Source organism: Hemibagrus wyckioides, linkage group LG06, assembly GCF_019097595.1.
Source record: "Hemibagrus wyckioides isolate EC202008001 linkage group LG06, SWU_Hwy_1.0, whole genome shotgun sequence".
Classification (NCBI taxonomy): Eukaryota; Metazoa; Chordata; class Actinopteri; order Siluriformes; family Bagridae; genus Hemibagrus; species Hemibagrus wyckioides.
The window spans coordinates 37,604,521-37,626,854 of NC_080715.1; the positions used below are offsets into that span (position 1 = coordinate 37,604,521).

Sequence of the window (22,334 nt, forward strand, 5' to 3'; positions counted from 1 at the left end):
CGTCAAAACTGTTTAGACAAAATGAATCAACTTTCTGGCCAATTAGAATCGAGGATTGAATAAGAAAAAAGCTAGCAAATTGTTACATTGAAGACCTGGTGATCAGGTAAAGTGTACATACCGGGTAAGATAAGCACTCTGCTGCTGGAGGTGAGCGGCTGGCCGTCTTTGTACCAGGTGAGAGTGGGAGGCGGCACAGCGTTGGTCTCGCAGTACAGAGAGATGGGGTTGTTCAGAATGACATCCTTCACCTCACCAGCGGACACGATACCGGAGCCTGAGTCGCCATTTTTCTGGAAACTAGGAGGAACTGAGAGAAAAGAAATATAGATATATATACCGACAAGGCATAACATTATGACCTGCTGCCTAATATTGTGTTGGTCTCCCTTTTGCTGCCAGAACAGCCCTGAACCATCATGCACTGTGTATTCTGATACCTTTCTATCAGAACCAGCAATAACTTCTTCAGCAACAGTAGCTCGTCGGATCGGATCACAGGGGCCAGCCTTCGCTCCCCACATGCATCAATGAGCCTTGGCCGCCCATGACCCTGTCGCCAGTTCACCACTGTTCCTTCCTTGGACCACTTTTGATAGATACTGACCACTGCAGACCGGGAACACCCCACAAGAGCTCTGGAGATGCTCTGATCCAGTGGTCTAGACATCACAATTTGTCCCTTCTGGTCAAACTCGCCCAAATCTTTACGCCTGTCCATTTTTCCTGCTTCTAACACATCAACTTTGAGGACAAAATGTTCACTTGCTGCCTAATATATCCCACCTACTAACAGGTGCCATGATGAGGAGATCATCATTCTTATTCACTTCATCTCTCAGTGCTCATAATGCTGCCATAACCTACAATCCCCGACTCTACAAACCACCATGTTCACAGTTTAAGAAGTTCATTCCTGTCACTAGTTACGTAGTCACACACACTCACTGTTAATAAAAAAAAAAAAAACGTTCATACACAAACTTTTGCACCTGATTTTTTCCAGGTTTTTGGACATTAATGGATTCTCTTCTCACCTGACCACTTTTTTTTTATTGATCCATGTTTTGGAACTGTCTACTTGGATTATTAAACTGTAAAAACTACAGTTGTGTAGACTTCTCAACCATGACATGACATGTCCAGCATTTTTGGAACATTAGTTCATCGATAGATTTTATTTCACCTTTTATTTTAGAACACAAGTGTCACATGCCAAAAAAAAGGAGAAGAAACGCAGTGTTCTGGGCTCAGAGTGGACATATTGTCTATGGAGACAGCATGTTGGCTGTGCTTTGGATGGATCACAGCAACATTAGCTAATCATGGCCATCTGTGAGCTTGTGTATGTGGAAGAGGGCAGATCACGCTTTCCTCCAAGTGTGTTACGCAGCCCTGTGATGCAGCAGGGGCAGCAGTTTGAATAAAAAAAAAAAAATTCATTTCTTGTGTCACATGTTAGCCTTGTCAACTTGTGATAGAGGAAGAGAGATGGTTGGTGGGCAGAACCAAAGTGGGAGGAGGGGTTTCTACTCAAAGTTCTTAATTAATAATTTCACATGAATGTTGCATTTCAAAAAAAATATTACCGTCTATCTATTTGTCTGTTTGTTTTACTGTCCAGACAACTGTGTGGACAGCTCATTGCATCTTCTTCTTAGCCAAACAGCTCACTGTTCCTTGGTTATATTGGTGCTATTTATCAAAATATATCCAAATTAGTCATTTAAAGCACTGTTTGACTGACTGAGTAGTAAGAAGAGTCACTGATGAATAAATGAAATCAGTAAATGCATCACACAAGCAGAATACACAGTATAGTCTTATCCTAATGAATACACACCTCTACTTTAAACCCTTGACCTTGCTGAAGATGTCGATGGGCTCACTGAAGACTTTTTACCAAAAGCTAATTATAGTTCTATGCTCATAAAATTGCTTTTTGGTATAGTTTATGACAATTCAAACTCAAAGTCTTGGCAGGAACTTTGAGTCAAATGGTAAAATGTTTCCCTGCTTTAACCTCGGTGCAAAGAAAGAACTGAACCACTAGACGGATCCATGCTGCTTTTGTAATACACCATGTTGAGTTAATTTGGGAAACAAAGCACTAGAATAATGTGAAGTGTGTGAAGCCCTGTTCACCTTGTATATTTACATCAAAGTCCTTTTCATCCTCGCCTGCGATGTTGGTAGCGACGCAGGTGTAGCGGCCCGTGTCAGACACCTGAGCCTGCTTTATCTGGACTATTCGACCATTAGGTGTCACGGTAATGCGCCCATCTGCTTTAAGGATCTGAAAAGAGAAAGACTGTTGAGAAAGATCATCAAACTTAAACATGAGATCTTGTCACGAGTGATAATTTACTGTGTGTGTGTTTGACCTGGCCATCCTTGTACCAGTGTAGAGTCGGGACTGGGATCGCCTGGGCTTCACACTCGAGCGTCAGCGTGTTGTTGACTTTAATTTTGATCTCTTTTGGAGCGAAACCTTCTCCTTGGATGTTGTCCTTACTGATAACAGGGGGAACTACAAAAAGGAAAAACACTCATGGTTTTAAATCACGCTGCTTAACGGCAGCACCCTGGTCAAAACGCCTTAACTTTAACTTTCGTACTCACTGAACACTTTGACCTCGTAGTTCTTCAGTGTCTCCCCAGCCTCGTTGGTGGCCACACACGTGTATCTCCCAGCATCCTCTTCTTGTGCGTTCAGGATCTGAAGGGTGCGTCCACCTGTGGGGAAAATCATCGCCATTTACATCATCATATTATTAATAAATATTCATCTATCTTGTTCAATACACCTTTATTTCTCTGTGGCAAATGTCGTGGTGTTGCTACAAACATCTGTGAGTTTCCATCCGGCTCTTAAAGCATTCTGTAAGGAACAGTGCTGTAGTAGGGTATTGCTGGGATTCAGTACCTGGAAGAACTCGGACGTTACGGCTGGACTCGAAAGGTGTGCCATCTTTGAGCCAGGTGATGATGGCTGGGGGGTAGGACTGAGCTTCACACACCAGAGATGTGGGGCTGTTCAGAGTCACAGTCACCTCCTCAGAAGATCCTTCCGGACCAGAGCCGGTGATGGTGGGAGTAACTGCGACACAGAAACACTTCAACGGTCAAATGTTTACATACTACATATAAACTATGCATTTAGTAAGTATATCATATTCTATATAATATACCAACATGTACGTTATTTATTTTTTTACATTTCATACATTTACCTTTTTTCAATGGTTTTTATTAATTTTCTTTTTATTTGCTAGAGACTACAATTTGGCTTTAAAACACCAAATTATGAATTCAAAAATGGTTTCAATTTAAACCCTACAGATTTCATGTTTGTTTAACTATTTTACTTATAGCAGCTTAAGAAAAAAAATAGCAAAAATATAAATTTATACTGAATACACCATAGAAAAAAAAAAGAATGTTTCATAGATACACTGATCAGGCATAACATTATGACCACCTGCCTAATATTGTGTTGGTCCCCCTTTTGCTGCCAAAACAGCCCTGACCTTTACTTGCTGCCTAATATATCCCACCCACTAACAGGTGTCATGATGAGGAGATCATCAGTGTTATTTAATTCACCTCTCAGTGGTCATAATGTTATGTTTGATCGGAGTATGCTCTAAATGAATGCATACTTTACTCTTTTCAGTTAAATATGTTAGTGTTTACTAACATGATGTAGGACATACATACTATATAAACACTATTCTAAACACACACACACACACACATACCTAGGACGTTGAGATTAAAGTGAGCGCTGCGATCTCCGGCGCTGTTGGAAGCCAGGCAGCTGTACCTGCCCGTGTCGACCACTTGAGCGTGAGTTATATGAAGGAATCGGCCATGTGACATCACCTGCAGACGCTCTTCGCCCAACACGGACTGGCCGTCCTTTAACCAGGTGATCTCAGGCACTGGGTTCCCTGAGCAGCAAAAGCAGAGGTCAGTATGGGAGTAATATAGAAAGAGCTACATGTCCACTTATCCCACAACGAATTATTCCCGAATTATGTCTGACTGCACATCGCAGTTTCCATGGTGAAAAGTCAGAGGGGGTGGAGTACAGCAAGGGGGCGGAGTGTAAGATTGAAGAGGATACACAGGATATTTACTCTTCTTCAGGTGGCACAATAATCAGCATTCATAATTTATATCATTTGCATGATGTAAGTGATTTTCAGACATGTTCACTGTGTAAAAAAATCTGATTTTTTGCATCTTTTAGTTAGATTAAATCTTATTCAGGGACATGTTTATTACATCTACCATTGCTAAATTGCATCAGTGTGACTCTTTGATATATTAAACACTGACATACCGGTGACCTCACAGGTCAGAGTGATGTTTTGCCCCTCCTTCACCCTCACGTCCTGTATCCCGCCCTGATTCATGATGCTCGGAGGTACTGATCAGAAAGAAATGGGCAAATTTAAAAAAGTCATACCAGTGCTTCCTAACTGTAAACAAACATCCTGCAGTGTGTCTAGTTACCCAGTACGTCCAGGTCAAAGTTTTTCCTGCCCTCTCCGGCAGCATTGGAAACGATGCAGGTGTATCTTCCAGCGTCCTCCGCTGTGGTATGCATCAAGCGCAGACTCCGTCCACCTGAGCAACCACATGTAAAACATGTCAGCTTCTGACCTTCAATTACACTCAGAACTCATAACATAATAATTTCCAACCAAACAAAGAAAACTGCCTCCCAGATAGCAAAATAGGTCTGGCCCAGATCTGGCCCATACAATGCCCTTACACTCGGCCCACATACCACAAAGAATGACGGCCCTTTGGTGGCCCATGTCTGGTTTGCCAGAAGGGGGCCAGACATGGGCCAGCACAGGGCCAGCACTGGGCCACACCACATAAACCAAACCATAACCGGGCCACATCTGGCATGCCATCATATAAACAGTGCCATCACTGCCAGACCTGGTCCGCATCTGGTTGACATACCACTTGCCATGCCAGAACTCAGCCAGCAGTGCCGGCTTAATGCCAGACCTGCCCCAGACCCGTCTGCTATGTGGGCTCAAGTTGGAACTCAACCCCTGAGTTCAGCAAGTGACAATAAATCAGCATGGCTGCTCCCGCAATCAGTACATAAAGCAGCACTGCTTACCTTTAAATATATTACACTGTATTATAACACTGACTCTACACACACACTGACTCCACACACGCACACAGACTCTACACACACTGACACTACATACACACTGACTCTACACACACTGACTACACACACACACAGACTCTACACACACTGACACTACATACACACTGACTCTACACACACTGACTACACACACACACAGAGTCTACACACACTGACACTACATACACACACACACTGACTCTACACACACACTGACTACACACATGCACACTGACTACACACATGCACACTGACTCTACACACACTGACTCCACACACACACACACTGACTCTACACACACACTGACTCCACACACACATACAATGACTCCACACACAATGACTCCACACACACATACAATGACTCCACACACACACACAATGACTCCACACACACTGACTCCACACACATACACACACACACAGAGACACTGACTCCACACACACACACTAACTCCACACACACTGACTCCACACACACACTGACTCCACACACACACACACACACACACACACACACACACTGACTCAACAGTTCACTGCTGTTGCTAACAAACGAGCATGGAGAAATCCATGTTTTTTCCCCTCAAATTCTTGGAGTTTGAGCGTATATCGTTATCGTCTAGATAGCAATGTATACAAGAGAAGCTGCCTTTTAATTCCACAGGGACAAAGAACGAAATCTTAAATCTCACGTTTCAGCAGAAGCTGTGTCAAAAAAATAAATACGTTCCACCTGAAACAGTTCACTCTGTTTTATTCTGTCTCAGACAAGCAACAATCCACATCAATGTCCCGATTGTTTCGTGGGATTCAGGAGAGTTTGACAAGACAGCTGTTTAAACAAGCAGCTCAACCTGCCCACGCAAATCACTCTCGCTGTAAAACGACTAATTATCAGCGTCAAGGAGAATCACCTGAGAAAACAAGCTCAGCAGAAGCTCTCGCAATGGATCAGCTTGTTGAGTCTTACAAAAACGTCCCATCGGTTCGTCCATATACGTGCAGTTTACTGAGCACCGTGTGACCTGGCTGTAGCATGTGGAGCTTCAGAGCCTGACTTACTGCATCCTTTTAATCCTGTGTGCTTTATGATGTCTGGATCAGCACAGAACCCTGATTTTTATACATTTTTTTTATATCTGTCTTATATCCAAACATAATAACTCCTGCGCCACTGTTTATCTTTTCCATTTTCCTTTTCATACTGTTGAATTTGGCCTCTCGTAATCACGCTCTCTTTCCAAGCTGTGATGAATGATTTATAACGCCTGGCTAGACTCTGACTGCAAGCTAGCACACAGACGCCACAAAGCTTGGACTGATCCTACTAAAAAAAAAAAAAAAAAGGTTAGAAACAGCAGAGGATACCTGAGATGACCCGGACAGAGCCGGACACGCTGATCGGACGTCCGTCTTTCAGCCAGGTGATGACGGGTAGAGGGATTCCCGAAGCCTCGCACGTGAGCGCCACTGGATTTCTCACCACCACACTCACGTTCTCGGTCCCTTGTGTGTTCCCGATAATGCTCGCAGGAACTACAAACACAAACAACATCATATGCAGATATGAAAAAAAAAAATAGATTTAAAAAAATGTTTTAATTAATGGATCTGATCCATTAAATCAGTGCTTGTATTATTCATAACAGGTATAACTACCAATTAACTGCCTTTTTTTTAACCATAAAAACATTTAAAAAACATTTTTTTTTAACTTTTAATTTATTTATATAATTTATTTAATTATTTTTATTAATCTGCTTGTTTGGTTTATGTTAATTAAATTATTCATTAATTAATTTATTTATATTCTTTTCTCTATGTTGTGAAAAAATAAATAAAATAAAAGCCTTGATTTTTGTTTAAATTTTTTTTTTAAATATTAAAATAAAATTTGAGAAATCGACATCACTAAATATTTAAGCACACTGAAGCCACTTCCTGGATTTTTTTCTACAGATTTATTTTGTAGGTGAGGTGATATAATATATTGAAAAACCAGGGTTTTGTTCTCACCGTGAACAGTGACATCATGTTTGCTCTCGTCCTGTCCGGCCACGTTGACGGCGATGCAGGTGTAACGTCCGGTGTGGACCACCTGAGCGTCTCTGATGCGGACGAGTCGGCCGTCGCTGAGGATCTCGACTCCCGAGCCGCTTCCCAGGGGTCTGCCGTCTTTCAGCCAGGTGATAGCAGGCCTGGGCACGCCGTCGGCTTCACACTGCAGGGTGACGTCTCCTCCTCGTACCGCCGTCACGTCACCTGTTCCGCTGCCTGATGAGCTGATGGAGGGACGAACTAGAGGGAGAAGGAAATCAAAAGATTACACTGTATACTGACTCTAACATCCTGCTCAGATTTTTCAGGTAATTATGTAAAGCAGATTTTAGCACTAGAGTGTAATTATCTTGCTGTTTTCAAAACTACTAATTTACTTCTTCTAGAAAGAGACATACAGCTTTTATTACACTAGAAGAATGACATCATTACCACATTTTGTTTTGAGTTTATGGCCCTGAGTTTATTGCTCTATTTTGCCCCCAGGCTGCAAGAACAGAGCTTTTTTTCCTCGTTTAATTACGACCCAAAGACGACTGTAATTAAAAATATGGTTTCCTAATTCATTTGCTCTGTATGTTTGACCTCTTTTGACCCCCCTAGAGGCTTGGCTCCTTTATGTTTGCATGACTAGGAATATGAAAGGAAAAAAAAAAAAATCAGACGAGTCTCTGCTGTGGGGTACCATAGACTTGCAGGCTGTACTCCTTGACAGCAGTTCCGGTTACGCTGGACGCCTGGCATGTGTAGGACGCGGCGTCGGTCCTCTCTGCACTGGAGATCTGCAGCTGACGTCCTCCGGATAACACACGCACCCGCGAGTCCGTCTTCAGCTCCGAGCCTACATGCAGATATATATATATTAAAAAAAATTGCATCATACAGAATGCCAAGAAAAAGTTGAAATGATGATGATGATCTTACCATTTTTCTTCCACGTCAGGCTGGGAGGAGGAATCCCGCTCGACTCGCAGACCAAAGTAACGAGGCCTCCCACAGTCACGGTCAGAGGAGACACTTCATCAGAGCCACGGATACTCGGCGGGACTGAATGAGTGAAACAGAGAGACGGATCTTTACTATGTTCACACTCTCTGTATCTATCAGTCGCTGTAGTTTAAACCCCCACAATCTCACATAAATCCACACACACACGCAAAGGTGCAATCTGGCTAATAGATAAATGCTACGGTCCCATCTGTACATACACCATCGGCAGGGCTGTATAATAAATCATATGTTTAAACATGATTAAACGTGATCAGCTAAAATTAGGGACTGGAAATATTTCCTCAAAATTACACCATAGGCTACTAATTCATGCTTTTACTGTAATATCAGTCACAGCACACACTGACAACTCAGCCTAGAAAAACATTAAAACTGCAAAGAATAAAAAAAGCTATGATAGCCATGACCATCTCTTTCCTTTTTTTTTCATTTTTCTCGACTGATTGTGGAATTGTATTTATATTACGTTTTGGGTTTTTTTTTTCACTTGGTTGGAATACTTGAATTTGAACCCAGGACTGATTCTGGGCTCACTTTGGTTTCTAGCAGGTTTATAACAAGTTTATAACAAGTTTATAATAGGTTTATCATCGATTTTTTAGCAGGTTTATAAAAGGTCTATAGCAGGTTTATCACAAATCTTCAAAAATGCTAGTTTTATCCATTTTTTTCAATAATTACTCAAATATAGTTGGTCATCAAAGAAATAAACTAATAATGAGCTCTACAAAAGAAAATGCACATCATTTATAATGTATTTTTCTAATTGCCGAATCATGATTAAGTAACTGTTTCTATGTTGAGCAAACTTTTTTTAAATTCCTTTTTATTTTATTAATCATTCTGCACCTATAATTTACAGTATTAGCCACTCAGCAGTGTGTATAGTGAGACTCACCCCACACATTAAGGTTGTAGTTCTTCTCAGTTTTTCCTGCTATGTTCGTGGCTTCACATGTGTACCTGCCCGTGTCCTGTATCTGAGCGCTCGTAATCTGCACACACAAAGCAACAAAAACTAGTCAGAAATTTATACTTAAATACACTATATTGCCAAAAGTTTTGGGACACCCCTCAAAATCATTGAATTCAGGTGTTTTTCAGGGGTTGGGCTAGGCCCCTTAGTTCCAGTGAAAGGAACTCTTAATGCTTCAGCATACCAAGACATTTTGGACAATTTCATGCTTCCAACTTTGTGGGAACAGTTTGGGGATGACCCCTTCCTGTTCCAACATGACTGCACACCAGTGCTCAATGCAAGGTCCATAAAGACATGGATGAGTGAGTTCTTGTGGAGGACCTTGACTGGCCTGCACTGAGTCCTGACCTCAACCTGATAGAACACCTTTGTGATGAATTAGAGCGGAGAATGTGAGCCAGACCTTCTCGTCCAACATCAGTGCCTGACCTGACAAATGCACTTCTAGTGGAATGGTCAAAAATTCCCATAAACACACTCCTAAACCTTGTGGAAATCCTTCCCAGAAGATTTGAAGCTGTTATAGCTGCAAAGGGTGGGCCAACTCCATATTACATTCATGTGCATGTAAAGGCAGACGTCCCAAAACTTTTGGCAATATAGAGTTTCATTAACAATCTGTATGAAGGAATAACAAGTACTATGTTTAAAGTGTAGCTCAGAGATCAGAACTTGTAGGACCTGTAGCACGCTGCCATCCTCAGACACACTCAGTCCCGGTTTCCTGTAAAGCGGCCGTCCGTCTTTACGCCAGCTCAGAGTGGGTGGGGGAATGGCGTCGCTCTGGCAACGCAGCTCCACTGGTCGGCCAATCAGCACCGTGCTGTTCACTTCTTCACCCATGATGTTGGGAGGCACTAAAGCAAAAACAGCCACATACAGACATGATGTCTACGATATCAGAAAGTATGTAAGGGTGGGAGATTTGACACGATAGATCATATCATGATATTTCAGGTAATTTTTACCAAAATATAAATATATGTACTGCATTTAAAAAATAGACCTCAGTAAAATAATACTTTTGTGTAATGTATACAAAAAAACAAATTAATGATAAAAAGAAAAACCTGCTTCCAGATATGAATGATATGATATGAATAATTTTTTTTAAGATTTTATAAATATCGCATGAATCAAATATCTCTGACAAGTGCGTTGTGAAATAACTAAGCAGGATATTGATATTCCTTCATAATCATATTATAATTATCAAGAACGGAAAGAAGAACATGAAGAGGAAGAAGAAGACGAAGAAGCTCACCGTAGACATGCAGATCATACTCTCTCTGCTGCTCTCCGCCTGCATTCACTGCCACACAGGTGTACCGGCCTGCATCGCTTACCTGAGCACTTCTGAATGACAGTACCCTGCCTCCTGCCAGCACCTACACACACACACACACAAACACATAAAGATGAATTAGATTAGTGTGTGTTGCACTAGAGAGGTAGATAAAGTAGTAAATGGAAGGGAAAGCAGAACATCGTAAAAAAATAAAATAAAAAGAGAGAGCATAGGTTACTCTCTCTTTAACCTCCATTCAGAGTTACATGAGATGAATGGCTTATATTTTGTTTTTCTCCTGGAAATCCAAGGTCCAGCACTTTAACAAGCTCAGAGATTCAATGTCCAGCAGTGAAAGCTTTTTTAAAGCCATCATGAGAAACTGAATACTTTCTGAATACTTATTTCAGATTCTTTACATTCTCTGGCTCATAATGTTTCATGTTGTGTGCACCAAGCTTCAAATCTGGGCTCCGTATTGACCAGGGCTCTTAGACGCGTCCACTGTGGCTGATAGTCTCAGTAGAGGTAATTTACCTGGATGCCATTGGAGGAGCTGGACACGGGGCTGCCCTCTTTGAGCCACGTGAGACTGGGAGCAGGCAGACCTGAGGCTTCACACTCCAGCCTGATAGCATCGTTCACCACCACTGTCACCATCCCACCTTTACTGGAGATGGAAGGTGGCACTGACAGGGCAGAAGAGCAGCATGTGAATACGCACAGCACTCATCATATTCAGAGATTTCTGTAAAAAGAATCCAAATCAAACCTGCAAATATCATACCATAAACTTGCAGGCCGAGTGTGAGCTCCGCTGTGCCGGCCACGTTGACCGCCACACACTTGTAGAGCCCGGCGTCCGACACCTGAGCACGGTTGATCTCCAGCACCTGCCCTCGGTTCAGGATGCTCACTCCCGCTGCGCTGGTCAGAGGCCGACTGTCCTTATACCACGTCACGGCTGTGGTTAGCAAAACAGCAACACTGACCTCAACTTGACCTTTAAACTGAACGAACAAAACATGTGATGTGATAATAATAAAAATGGACCTGGTACAGGGCTTCCTGTGGCTTTACACTGTAGCTGGATCTGGTATCCAGCCAGGATGGTTTGATTGACAGTTTCTCCAGCAAATTGGATGACAGGAGGCTCTGTGGAACAGAAAAAAAATTATCCGATGATAAATAATAAATGTGTGTATTTAAGATTTACGGTGGTCTTATAACATGTGTTGTACCGTGTACACTGAGGCGAATGTTCTGCTGCGCTTCTCCTGCAGCGTTGGTTGCCACGCAGGTGTATTTGCCTGCATCTTCTGCTCTGGCTTCTTTAATATGCAGAACTCTGCCTCCAGATTCCAGCTTTATTTCAGCAAAAGAGTGAGAGAGAGAGAGAGAGAGGTCCAATAAATGTATACTGATGATACAAATTTATACATTATATACACAATCTAGATTCTACTAAAATTAACTGTGTGATGTACCTTCAGTAAGACCTGTGTGGTGTCAACAGGACGGCCATCTTTGAGCCAGGTAATGCTGGGAGCAGGAACGCCACTGACCACACACTGAAGACTCACCGGATTGTGTAGCACCACTGAGCGCTCAGCAGAACCGGTAGAACGGATTGATGGGGGAACTGAAAAAGAAATTCCCACCATAATTAACTGAACTAGATTAGATCACAGTTACTGGTCTTCAAACTGTATCAGAATTGTGTAAATTTGTATACAGTACTGTATACTGTAAACGGATGTGATGTATACACACCTCTTCCTGCATGCTTGCCGTTCGACAGCAGCAACCAAAACACCAAACACACAGATTACAAACAAATATTCTATTAAAATGGACCAAACTTGGTCACAGTCCCCTTTTTCTTACCGTGAACTGCTACTTTAAAATCTCTCTCCTGCTCTCCTGCTTCATTTGAAGCCACACACTGGAAGAGCGCCGTGTCTGAGACCTGGGCGCGTGAGATGACCAGTCGACGGCCGTTCGCCAAAATTCTCACGCCGTCTCCCTGCCTCACTGCTTCGCCGTCCTTCAGCCATCTACAATGAGACAAAGACAGAGAGACGAACAGTGAGCTGTGTCTGGTGATTGAGTTTTATATATTTAAGGGTCTGAGAAAAGCCAAACCATTAGGTTTGTGTGCTTGTGTGAGAGTGTGTTAGGTGTTCCACAGCCTAGCTGAATCCTGAAGAAATTCCTGTCTCATTTAATGTGTTTTTGTTGTCCCTGGATATGATCTTCCATGCTGAGCATACTCAAGGTGTGCCCCAAATCACATACTTTCACACTTTTCTACTTCCTCTTTTCCTCACTGGTCGACTAATAGAGAATAAATATTCTACAAAACTGAAATGTGCATGTGTTATATACATACGTGTGTGTGTGTGTTCTTACGTGATGGTTGGTGGAGGTGTTCCAGTGGTGTGACACTCGAGTTCGAGAACATTATTAATGATGACAGTAGCGTCTGTAACCTTATCTGCTCCGTCCACAACAGGTGGCACTGAAACACAAGAACAAAACCAGCTTGTGTTACATTGTTTTTCCTCTTCAACCGTGATAATAATAATCACCAACAAATACCATATAACAAATACAAACGGTGATAATAATAATCACCAACGATTCCATAGATCACACTTCATGTGACGTGACAGAAATCTGATCTGACTGATAGCAGAGGTCCGAGTATGGTAGCTGCTCAGATGATTAATGAACAGGTTTTGTAAAAAGTTTACACTATTTCGCAGGGAAGAGAATAAAGTGATGCATAAAAAGAATGGACAGCTCGGTAAAATGTGGCCTATGGGTGTAAAAGCTAAAACATGGCAACCCAGATGATAATAATTATAATAATAATGCATAGTTCAGCTCATATAGTGATCTGAATTCTATATTTACAGCATCGTTCAAGGAAAAATCAAGAGATGTGAGATTAGGTGTGTGAGATTGGAAATGGGATGAAGGGGAGGGGCTTCCAGATTGTGTCAGCCTGTCAACTGTTGCAGATTCATATGTTTATTAATGACTGCTGTAGCAATTTAATAAAGTGTAGAGGAATTCTCCCTGGAACAGATTTTTCAATTAATCTTCCATTCTTCGTATGTGAATGAAAACTTGCGTACCTAAAACAGCAACATCGTACTTGATCTCCATCTCGCCTGCGATGCTGGTCGCAACGCAGACGTACAGGCCGGAATCCGAGGGAACGGCGTTGACGATCTCCATCTTGCGTCCCTGCTCTAGAAGCCGCAGGTTTTCTCCGGCTTTCACGGGAGATCCGTCCTTCAGCCAGGTGAGCGAGGGTGGGGGGTGACCGGCTGCCTCGCACTCCAGCACCAGAGTTTTACTGACCACCACATTCTTCTCCACAGGTCCGTCTACACCTCCAGCAATGGACGGAGGAACTGGAGAGGATAAAAAAGTCTCAGTGGGTTCCACTGTGATATATATGATAACACACGGTACGAGCGAGTATTGGCAAAGGCAATGATGTGATGAGAAACAAGGCAAAAGTCAGAAGAAGGAAATAACCAGAACACTCACCATAGACATCCAGCACGTATTCCTTTTCGGCCGTTCCTGCCACGCTGGTCACCCTGCAGGTGTAGCGTCCAGCATCGGATACCTGCACACGTGAGAGCTTCAGGAAGTGACCTCGATCGACGTACTGCGCCTGCCTGCTGGACAGGATGGACTCGCCGTTCTTATACCAGGTGATGGCGGGGAGGGGCACGCCGCGGACCTCACACTCCAGAGTGACCGGGTTGTGCAGGAGAGCCGTCACCTCGGAGGTCATGTTCCCTCCCTTTATACTGGGTGGCACTGGGAGGGAAAGTCAAGATCAGAATTAGGAATTACAGATTCCACAATTTTGCTCTGTAGTAGTTCGTTCTGGATAATTACCAACATGCCTCAGCAAGAAAGCCTACTTTTAGATATTATAGAAGAAAATCTTAAGTCAGTGTCTGAAAACTGAAACCAAGTGGATAAATGGACTTATTTCCGTTAGCTGTTACCTCATTTCCTTCCACTATTATAAAACAGATAGGTGCACTGCGACTTCAACAGTCAAAGATTCTTACAAAAATGAATGTCTTTATTAATACAATAAGATCATTTGTCCCGTGTCATACTGTCTAACTACCTCAGTAACCTGTGAATTTATTCTTTTGCTGCTTCCCATAAAGTATGCTGGCATCATGTTGGTATCCAGGCAGTGTGTACAGTAAATTATTGTGTTGTGTTCCTGAGACAGAGATAAACACACACCATAAACACTGAGGTTAAAGTCTCTGGACTGTTTTCCTGCCGAGTTGGTGACGCTACACTGGTAGCGAGCCTGATCCCCTAATCGGGCGCTTTTTATTTTTAACACCTGTCCACGATCCGACACTTCGACGTTGGGGTCTCCGAGAAACAACAGCCTAGAAGAAAGAAGGGAAAGTCAGGAAGAGTGCAGGGTTCAGACACGGAAATATGACGTTTAGAGGAAATTTGACGGGGCAACTCACTTCCTGTCTTTGTACCACTGGATTGTGGGAAAGGGCACACCTTTGACCTTGCACTCCAAGCTGATCTCCTGATTCAGAACGGCATAGAGGTCACGTGATCCACCGCTTCCAGTGATGCTAGGAGGAACTGGGAATGTAAGCAGGAAAGCGTATTCAGTGTCATGGGGATATTTTAAATGGATCAGCAGTATACCTGAAGTTAGCTGAATGGATGTGATGGAAACATTCCACAAGGCTCTTACAGATGTGAAAAACAATAAAGGGCATGATGCACATTCAACACATTATTGTGTCTTCAAGCCTAATTTTAATGCTGCCTTTTTCACCTACGTTGGATCTGCATTTCCCAGGCATGAGGGGGCGGGGCTACAGCGGTGAATAAAAGTTCTATTAAACATAAACCAGTGTTTATTTACAGTCCGAGAGATTTTTGGATATTAAATCTAATCATATTACATCTGTAATTATTATTATATCTATGTTTTTGGTGTTTATTTATGTATTTATTTTGTTTTATCCTGGTTTATTTAGATATTTTTATTTAGGAGTCCTGTAGTGCGATGGGTTGGGTGAAGGAAAGGGGCGAGGTTATGGGGGTAATAGTTGTCAGATAAGTTTTTCTTTCATTTACTGCAATTTGTACGCTTAGATAAAGAACTCATTTCAGTCTTTTTTTTTCCCAGCTTACATTTCAAAAAAGCCAAATTCACCCACTTGATTATATCACCAGATCCAAACACCAAACAACAGAGTCTCTACATTACACAATAGATCCGGTTTCTGTTAAACTCCAGTGTGTGGACTCACCCAGGACATCCAGATGAAAGGTTTTCTCGGTACTTCCTGCGACGTTGATGGCTTTACAGCTGTAGCGGCCTGCGTCTGCTGTGGCGGCTTTGGCCAATCTCAGCATCTTCCCTCTCTGCAGGATCTGCACGTTACTGCTGGCGACCACCTGAACCAAGCGGGAGCACAAAATCACATCTGAACAACGTGTGTAGTTACATTTATAATGAACACGTTAACAGATCAGATCCAGATAACGTTCTCTGTGTCGTACAGCTGCTACTACGCTGGATTCCTCTTTAATATGATCTTGAATGTCGCTGAAACGTGATCACATTATGGTTTCTCCCAATAAAAGACATAACAGCTTCACAAAAACACAGTGGCAAACAACAATCATAAAACACATCACAAATGTATTTTAACCTGAACATATTTACTGACTCGAAAAGTCTTATGAGAGATGAGCTTTTCAGTTGATGATGTAGTAATTCTCGTTTCATGATGGCACTTAAAGACCCCTTTTATTATTTACGGCGTTTTCTCACTCTGGGAATTTTTTACATGGCTATATTTCTCTTAAGAACTGCTTAGAGTAGTATAATGTTTCATATATTCAGAAAGAAAACATGGACACAAACAAGTACAAATTCACAGTCAGGGGTATGAGTCACTGCCTGGAACAACGTCAGGCTTCTATATGCATCTGGACGCTGGAACGTCTGATTCACTGTGATTTGAAATTTCCTAGTGGGATTTTTTATGGTGCGCACTTATAAAGAGCTTTTATTTTTAGAAGGAATTTTAAGTTCAGGATCTCTAGGGAGATTTTTCAGAAAATGTTAGGGATGTGGATTAAATTGAAATGTCTGCTCTGGAAACCTCTGAGCTACAGTTAAACACTGGGGGGAAAAAAATGAATCCCACATACATTTATATCCTAACTTGTCATATTTCCATAAAGCTTTCCAGCTTTTATTGCATACACTGAAGTTTCTCACTCTGTCCCTATAGAACGGTGGAAGGTTACACACCGGTATGCCGTCTTTGAACCACGTGATGACCGGTGGAGGCGTCCCGGTGACATCACACACCAAACTGGCGGGCTGGTTCATCACCACGGAGACGTTGGACAGCGCGCTTCCGTCTCGCACGTCAGGTGGCACTGAAAAGGACGATTTAAGAGTGAAAGCCTGAGACTCTTGTTTCTGCTCTTTGCAATGATACATTTCCCCAATGATCTTGTTTCTAAATCACATGGTCTGATTTACCGTTGACTTTGAGTTGGTACTTCTTCTCGGTGCTTCCAGCGTCGTTGGCGGCTGTGCAGGTGTATTCGCCGTTGTCCAGAGGAGACACCGACGCCAGGATGAGCAGAGTGCCGTCCTCCAAGATGGACACGCCGGGTTCGTTTCCCGTCAGCTCCTGGCCGTTCCTAAACCACTTAATCACCGGCTGAGGTAAACCTGTATTCAATCAGGGAAGGTTACATTCTGAAAACACGCAGCTCTGTGCTCTGTGGAGTGTGTGGACTAGCGTGAAGTTACCTTTAGCTGGGCAGGGGAAAGCGATGCGCTGATTTGCCACTCGCTCCTGCAGCGGACTGTTGAAAGGAGGTTCAGAGACTTCCACTACAGGGGGAACTACAGGACCAGACAACATGTCATGTGCGCGACAGCTTTAGCTCTGTTTTTCACTCAGTCAATCATTTAGCAGCGATAGGCAGTTACATGCGTGTGAAAATGCATTGACTGCATGGCTGGACAATTCCAACACCAGACTTGTGTAAAGTGTAAACACTGTACATAGGATTTATGGGTTAAAGCAACTCACTATATACTACAAATACTGTATAAGTAATAATAATAATTCAAATTAACAAGTCACTCAAGTTGAGAAAAAACCATGAGGAAGCTGGTTTACGCCAAAACTGCTGCAGTGTTTTATGCTTCTTTTTTCTCTGTGGAAAACTGCACTAATTGGTGTAATCACAGGATTCTTCCTTTAAACTGCATCCAATTCAATGTATTTTTTTTAGACTAACGGTATCCTTAAACCGTGACCAAATGACCAGTATTGATGTATTAACTGATCTTTAAAGGACGTCTGCCGAAATGTCGTGAACGTGTGATAGAAGAAAATTGAGCAAGCTCCTCACAGCTTATTTATTGAACTATAGGTTACCTTCACGGGAAAATAATCATCTGTCACATATCGTGTTGGAGATTGACTGAAGAATTTATTTTATTTCATCTTCATACCCCAACACATCCTAATAAGGATGCATTTATACTGATACTGGAATTGATTCGGTCCAACCTCAGACACCGCATGATACTGTAAGGTAAGCATCATGTAAGTCATGCTCGTTAACTTCTCAAGCCACTATCAGACACTGAAGCTTCCTCACCTTGTACCTGCAGCTGGACGCTAGCCTCGTCCTGTCCTGCGACGTTGGTGGCCACGCACGTGTAAACTCCCTCATCGCTTAGCGCCACCTGTCGGACAGTCAGAGTTCCGTCTGCGGAGAGGCTGTAGCGAGCCCCGTCTGCCACCGGGGTTGTGCCATTCTTCTTCCACATCACCGAGGGCTGAGGGACTCCCTGTGCTACGCAGGGCAGGTCTATGGAGTGCTCCACCTGGACCTTCATCACACGGGGACCAGGCAGGATATGTGGAGGCACTGAGGAAGGAAAAAGCTTAGGGTGGAATTTATCGTTGAAGCTCACATGTTGATTCAGAGCCGTGATTTAAAGAGGAATTTTTCCTTTACTGTAAAAAAACCCGTCTTTTATTTTCAAATATTGCTTAAAATCGATTATCACGTCACAATGTGTAGAGCAAACTTAGTGAGGGAAGAATTTGAGTATTAAGTAAGTTCATTTATAATATAAAACCACTGTGACTCTTAGCATAATTTCGTACACAGTGTGTGTGTGTGTGTGTGTGTGTGTGAGTGAATCCACAAGCCGGTTCTTAAGCAATATGAACCACTTTTGCGTTTGCTTTTAAAATGCTTTTCTTTTCCTGAATCACTAGATTTGAAACAAAAAAACACTCCTAGATGCAACACTTGTTAACTTACCGTGGGGTTACACAGGAAGAGGAAAAAAAATGTAGAAATTCCACTGAGAAAAAAAAATTCTGACTGTTATAATCATTAGAATGATAAAAGCGATATACGTCTAAGGAAATGAATAAGTGAACAAATCTGAGGCAGATCCCTTAGGATGGACGGCATTTGGAATTACGGCTATGCCAGTGTAATAAATTCTACACCTCCAAGCTCAGCAGGATCTGATTCTGACTGGCGGCTTTATGAGCAGCAGCAAGTCAGCTGTTACCTGTAGCTGACCGCTTGAATCGACCGTCACCGGACCTTTATGTATGGTTTACGTATTCGGCTTGCGATGCGATTAACAGGCATCACCAGGGGCGTCGTTTGTCAGGCATGCATAAACACACACACACACACACAGGGATCCATGCAGACGTTTATTTCCATGCATGGAATGCGATTCATCGCAGTGTCCATGTACGTGAGGATGTGCGTATACAGTGGGTAATAAACAGTTTATTGAATCTGCAGGCTGATGTCAGATGAAGCCAGAAAGAAAGACGGGAATCACCTCAGATGGTTTTCTGTTTCATGTGGCCTCGAAAAAACGGTGACTTTGTGTTTATTACAGCCAAGGTTCTTCTTCAGCTTTCTGTGAATTTTTGAATTAATCTGTTATCCCCTCTGTCTGGAATTACGGCTCTAAAGAAGCAGCTCCAAAGCATGATGCTCCCATCACCATGCTTCACGGTAATTATGGTGTTCTTTGGATGATCTACATACCTTCATCTCATACCTCTGTAGATTTAAACTTTGTTGGTGTTTGCTTGCTTCGTGCCATCGTATCCCATAGCTCTCAGACTAGTGTCAGGAAGTGATCACTACCTTTTGATGATGCATCCAATGGCCTTGATATTTTTTTCTCCTGATCCTGAATGAGACGTTTTGTCAGCTCAGAAGGATGTGATCGTGTATAGTAAAGATTCTCGATAAGTTTTACTGATCTCCTATGCTACTTACCTTTGTGTTTAGGTTTGTTCATGCCAAATATTTTCTACTAAAACTACTTCTGCGCTTCATTATATATTAGTCCATTCTTTAGTCACTCTTTGGTCGTTTCTCAAAGCCTCATCTGCGACTAATCACTGCAGAATCCCAAACCAAAACAAAGCCAGAAACCTGATCGCCTCTAAAGATTTCTCAGACTACAGATGTCTCATGCTACTGGTCTTACGGACGCAGTGTGGATTTTACCCCCGGTGAGGGGTGGATTTGTGTCACACAAAGTTTGTTGGGTCAGAGTGATCTCAGCCCAGCTGCTTAGAGTACGCTGATGGGCAAATACCTCAGCGCTTAGTGGATTTGGCTAATGCGTGTCACTCTTGTTAGCACTTGGAAATAACTGCTTGTTCAAGCAGATCTTCAAATCTTCAAACATTATCATAAATCTTCAACGATCAAACATTAGAACGGGATCTGGGTTTCTTTGATCGTAGTTTCAGGCTCTGAAGAGCCATCTGATGCATATGGCGAACAAATTCTGAAACGTTTCACGAGTTTCGAAGTCGTCACCTGATCGGTTGGATTCTGCAGGGTTTCTGGAAGACGTGTGTGTGTGTCATTTTTTATTAACGGTCCTCCTGAAAACAAAGCCATTGTGATGCTTCATTTCCCTCATGGATTAAGGAATCGGTTGTATTTACACCTATAACAATGCGGTTATGAGGATCAGATAAAAGCTGGATTTTCCAGATGATTCTTTTCCAAACGATCTGTGGTTAGAGTAAGGACTTTACATTTTCATACCTGAAAACATGACACCAAACAAAATGAACTGTGATTGTCAATCAAACACCCTCTTGGCAATCCTTGGCCCATAAAAGCCACTATGGAGCCCATATTTGCAGTCAGTCTGAAGATTACTTTAATGGAGAATTTCTGTATTTAGACTTTACACAGAATAGTATCAAAAGATTCAGCGAGCGTCAGTTGCTCGTGAAAGGCTCAAGTGAGTCAAATAAGCACCAGTGATGAGCAGAACTCTCTGAATCCAGAGGAAGTCTGGGTGATGTTTATCTAATCTAATCTTTGACTGCTAAATCTGTGATTTTTATCTCTATTATTATACAAAGCTAAAGAAGCTGTAAAGGTATGTAAAAGTGAGCGCTGTAACCACTGACGCTCTTACCGTAGACGCTGAGTCTGACGGTCCGGCTGAAGTTGCCGGCGATGTTGGTGGCCACACACAGGTATGTGCCGCTGTCTGTCACGCGTGTCTCTGTGATCGTCATTGAGCCTGAGGGCAGCTGAGTGTGTCTGGCACACAGAAAGGGGGAGGCAGGGGGGAGTTAATGTGCAGATTAATGCCAACACATAATTGTAGACACATGTACAGTCAGAGCCATGCTGAACTTAGGCTACATACATGACCTACAAAACACTATATAATCCTTTAAAAATTCCTTATAGTTTGTGAGCTGAGGTGAAAGATGGGGAAAGTGATTACTGTGTCATTTTAATCTGTGATTCGGGATGTGAGGAATGTTAGGAATGCCATGTTTGTTTGTTTTTCAGTTTCTGTAACGGATCACTGAACTGATCATGGAAAGTAGCTCCATCTGCAAGGTTCATATCAATGCACTCGGTCTAATCCATTCTCATATGCCACAGTAAAAACTCTCTTTGATATGGTGATGGGGATGGTGGTGACGAGGAAAAGGTCCCTGAGACGATATCAAGAAGAAGAGGATACTTCAGGATCTAAAACCGTGTCCTATATGGTCAAAACATGCAAAAAGGGATTCTATAAATATTTTCTTGTTTTTCTTTAACAAACACGACAAGCTTTCTTTCTTGTACACATCAAGAGAGAAAAAATAGAAAGACTATATCGCTGCTAATCTCAAATTTCAACATCAACACACCACCCAAACCCTTTAGAGAGTCCCTAAAAACAGTGTAACCTGAAATCTCAGCCAGTGTGTGTGTGTGGTGTACAGATGTGCGTGTGTGTACATGTATACCTGGGTGAATAAGGGGAGATGAGCTGCTTGTCTTTGGCCCAGGTGATGATGGGAGGTGGGACACTCTGCACTTCACAGGGGAGAGTAACGTCCTCACCCGCCGTCACCGACATGTCCAACACATCTCCGGATCCTGACTGATCTCCAACACCAACACCACTCAGCCTGGGTCTCACTGAACACACACACAAATGATGACAAAACCAAAGACAAAGAATAACTCTAGACCCATCCACCCCCACCCCCAGAATTATTGTTAGATATGTGCAGGAAAACTGATGAAAAGCTATGAATTAAATCTAACTTTTAATTAAAGTAAACTTGTCCTAAGAAATTCCTCAATTTCATAATCATTGGCACCCCTATACATTTTTTTGAGCAAACTGCAAATGAAGCCGGTTTCCCGTAACA

The 22,334-nt window shown here is 42.5% G+C and overlaps 1 protein-coding gene across 3 annotated transcripts in view; it reads right to left on the reverse strand.

Annotated features, from left to right (window-relative positions):
- hmcn1 (hemicentin 1) overlaps positions 1–22,334 on the reverse strand; it is a 93,134-nt gene that overhangs the window by 27,852 nt on the left and 42,948 nt on the right. For all 3 annotated transcript variants that reach the window (XM_058393178.1, XM_058393177.1, XM_058393179.1), the window contains exons 22-54: positions 21,924–22,098; positions 21,089–21,216; positions 18,253–18,525; positions 17,390–17,485; positions 17,114–17,308; positions 16,877–17,007; positions 15,864–16,011; positions 15,057–15,183; positions 14,815–14,969; positions 14,089–14,367; positions 13,668–13,949; positions 12,937–13,045; positions 12,412–12,581; positions 12,012–12,166; positions 11,766–11,889; positions 11,578–11,679; positions 11,312–11,488; positions 11,062–11,213; positions 10,501–10,624; positions 9,918–10,093; positions 9,156–9,252; positions 8,171–8,293; positions 7,932–8,087; positions 7,205–7,486; positions 6,557–6,724; positions 4,522–4,635; positions 4,349–4,435; positions 3,762–3,953; positions 2,927–3,100; positions 2,623–2,736; positions 2,385–2,530; positions 2,146–2,296; positions 122–310 (exon numbers count right to left, since the gene is read on the reverse strand). In XM_058393178.1, coding sequence (XP_058249161.1) covers positions 122–310; positions 2,146–2,296; positions 2,385–2,530; positions 2,623–2,736; positions 2,927–3,100; positions 3,762–3,953; positions 4,349–4,435; positions 4,522–4,635; positions 6,557–6,724; positions 7,205–7,486; positions 7,932–8,087; positions 8,171–8,293; positions 9,156–9,252; positions 9,918–10,093; positions 10,501–10,624; positions 11,062–11,213; positions 11,312–11,488; positions 11,578–11,679; positions 11,766–11,889; positions 12,012–12,166; positions 12,412–12,581; positions 12,937–13,045; positions 13,668–13,949; positions 14,089–14,367; positions 14,815–14,969; positions 15,057–15,183; positions 15,864–16,011; positions 16,877–17,007; positions 17,114–17,308; positions 17,390–17,485; positions 18,253–18,525; positions 21,089–21,216; positions 21,924–22,098 — 5,271 coding nt within the window. The remainder of the gene's footprint in view (positions 1–121; positions 311–2,145; positions 2,297–2,384; positions 2,531–2,622; positions 2,737–2,926; positions 3,101–3,761; positions 3,954–4,348; positions 4,436–4,521; positions 4,636–6,556; positions 6,725–7,204; positions 7,487–7,931; positions 8,088–8,170; positions 8,294–9,155; positions 9,253–9,917; positions 10,094–10,500; positions 10,625–11,061; positions 11,214–11,311; positions 11,489–11,577; positions 11,680–11,765; positions 11,890–12,011; positions 12,167–12,411; positions 12,582–12,936; positions 13,046–13,667; positions 13,950–14,088; positions 14,368–14,814; positions 14,970–15,056; positions 15,184–15,863; positions 16,012–16,876; positions 17,008–17,113; positions 17,309–17,389; positions 17,486–18,252; positions 18,526–21,088; positions 21,217–21,923; positions 22,099–22,334) is intronic.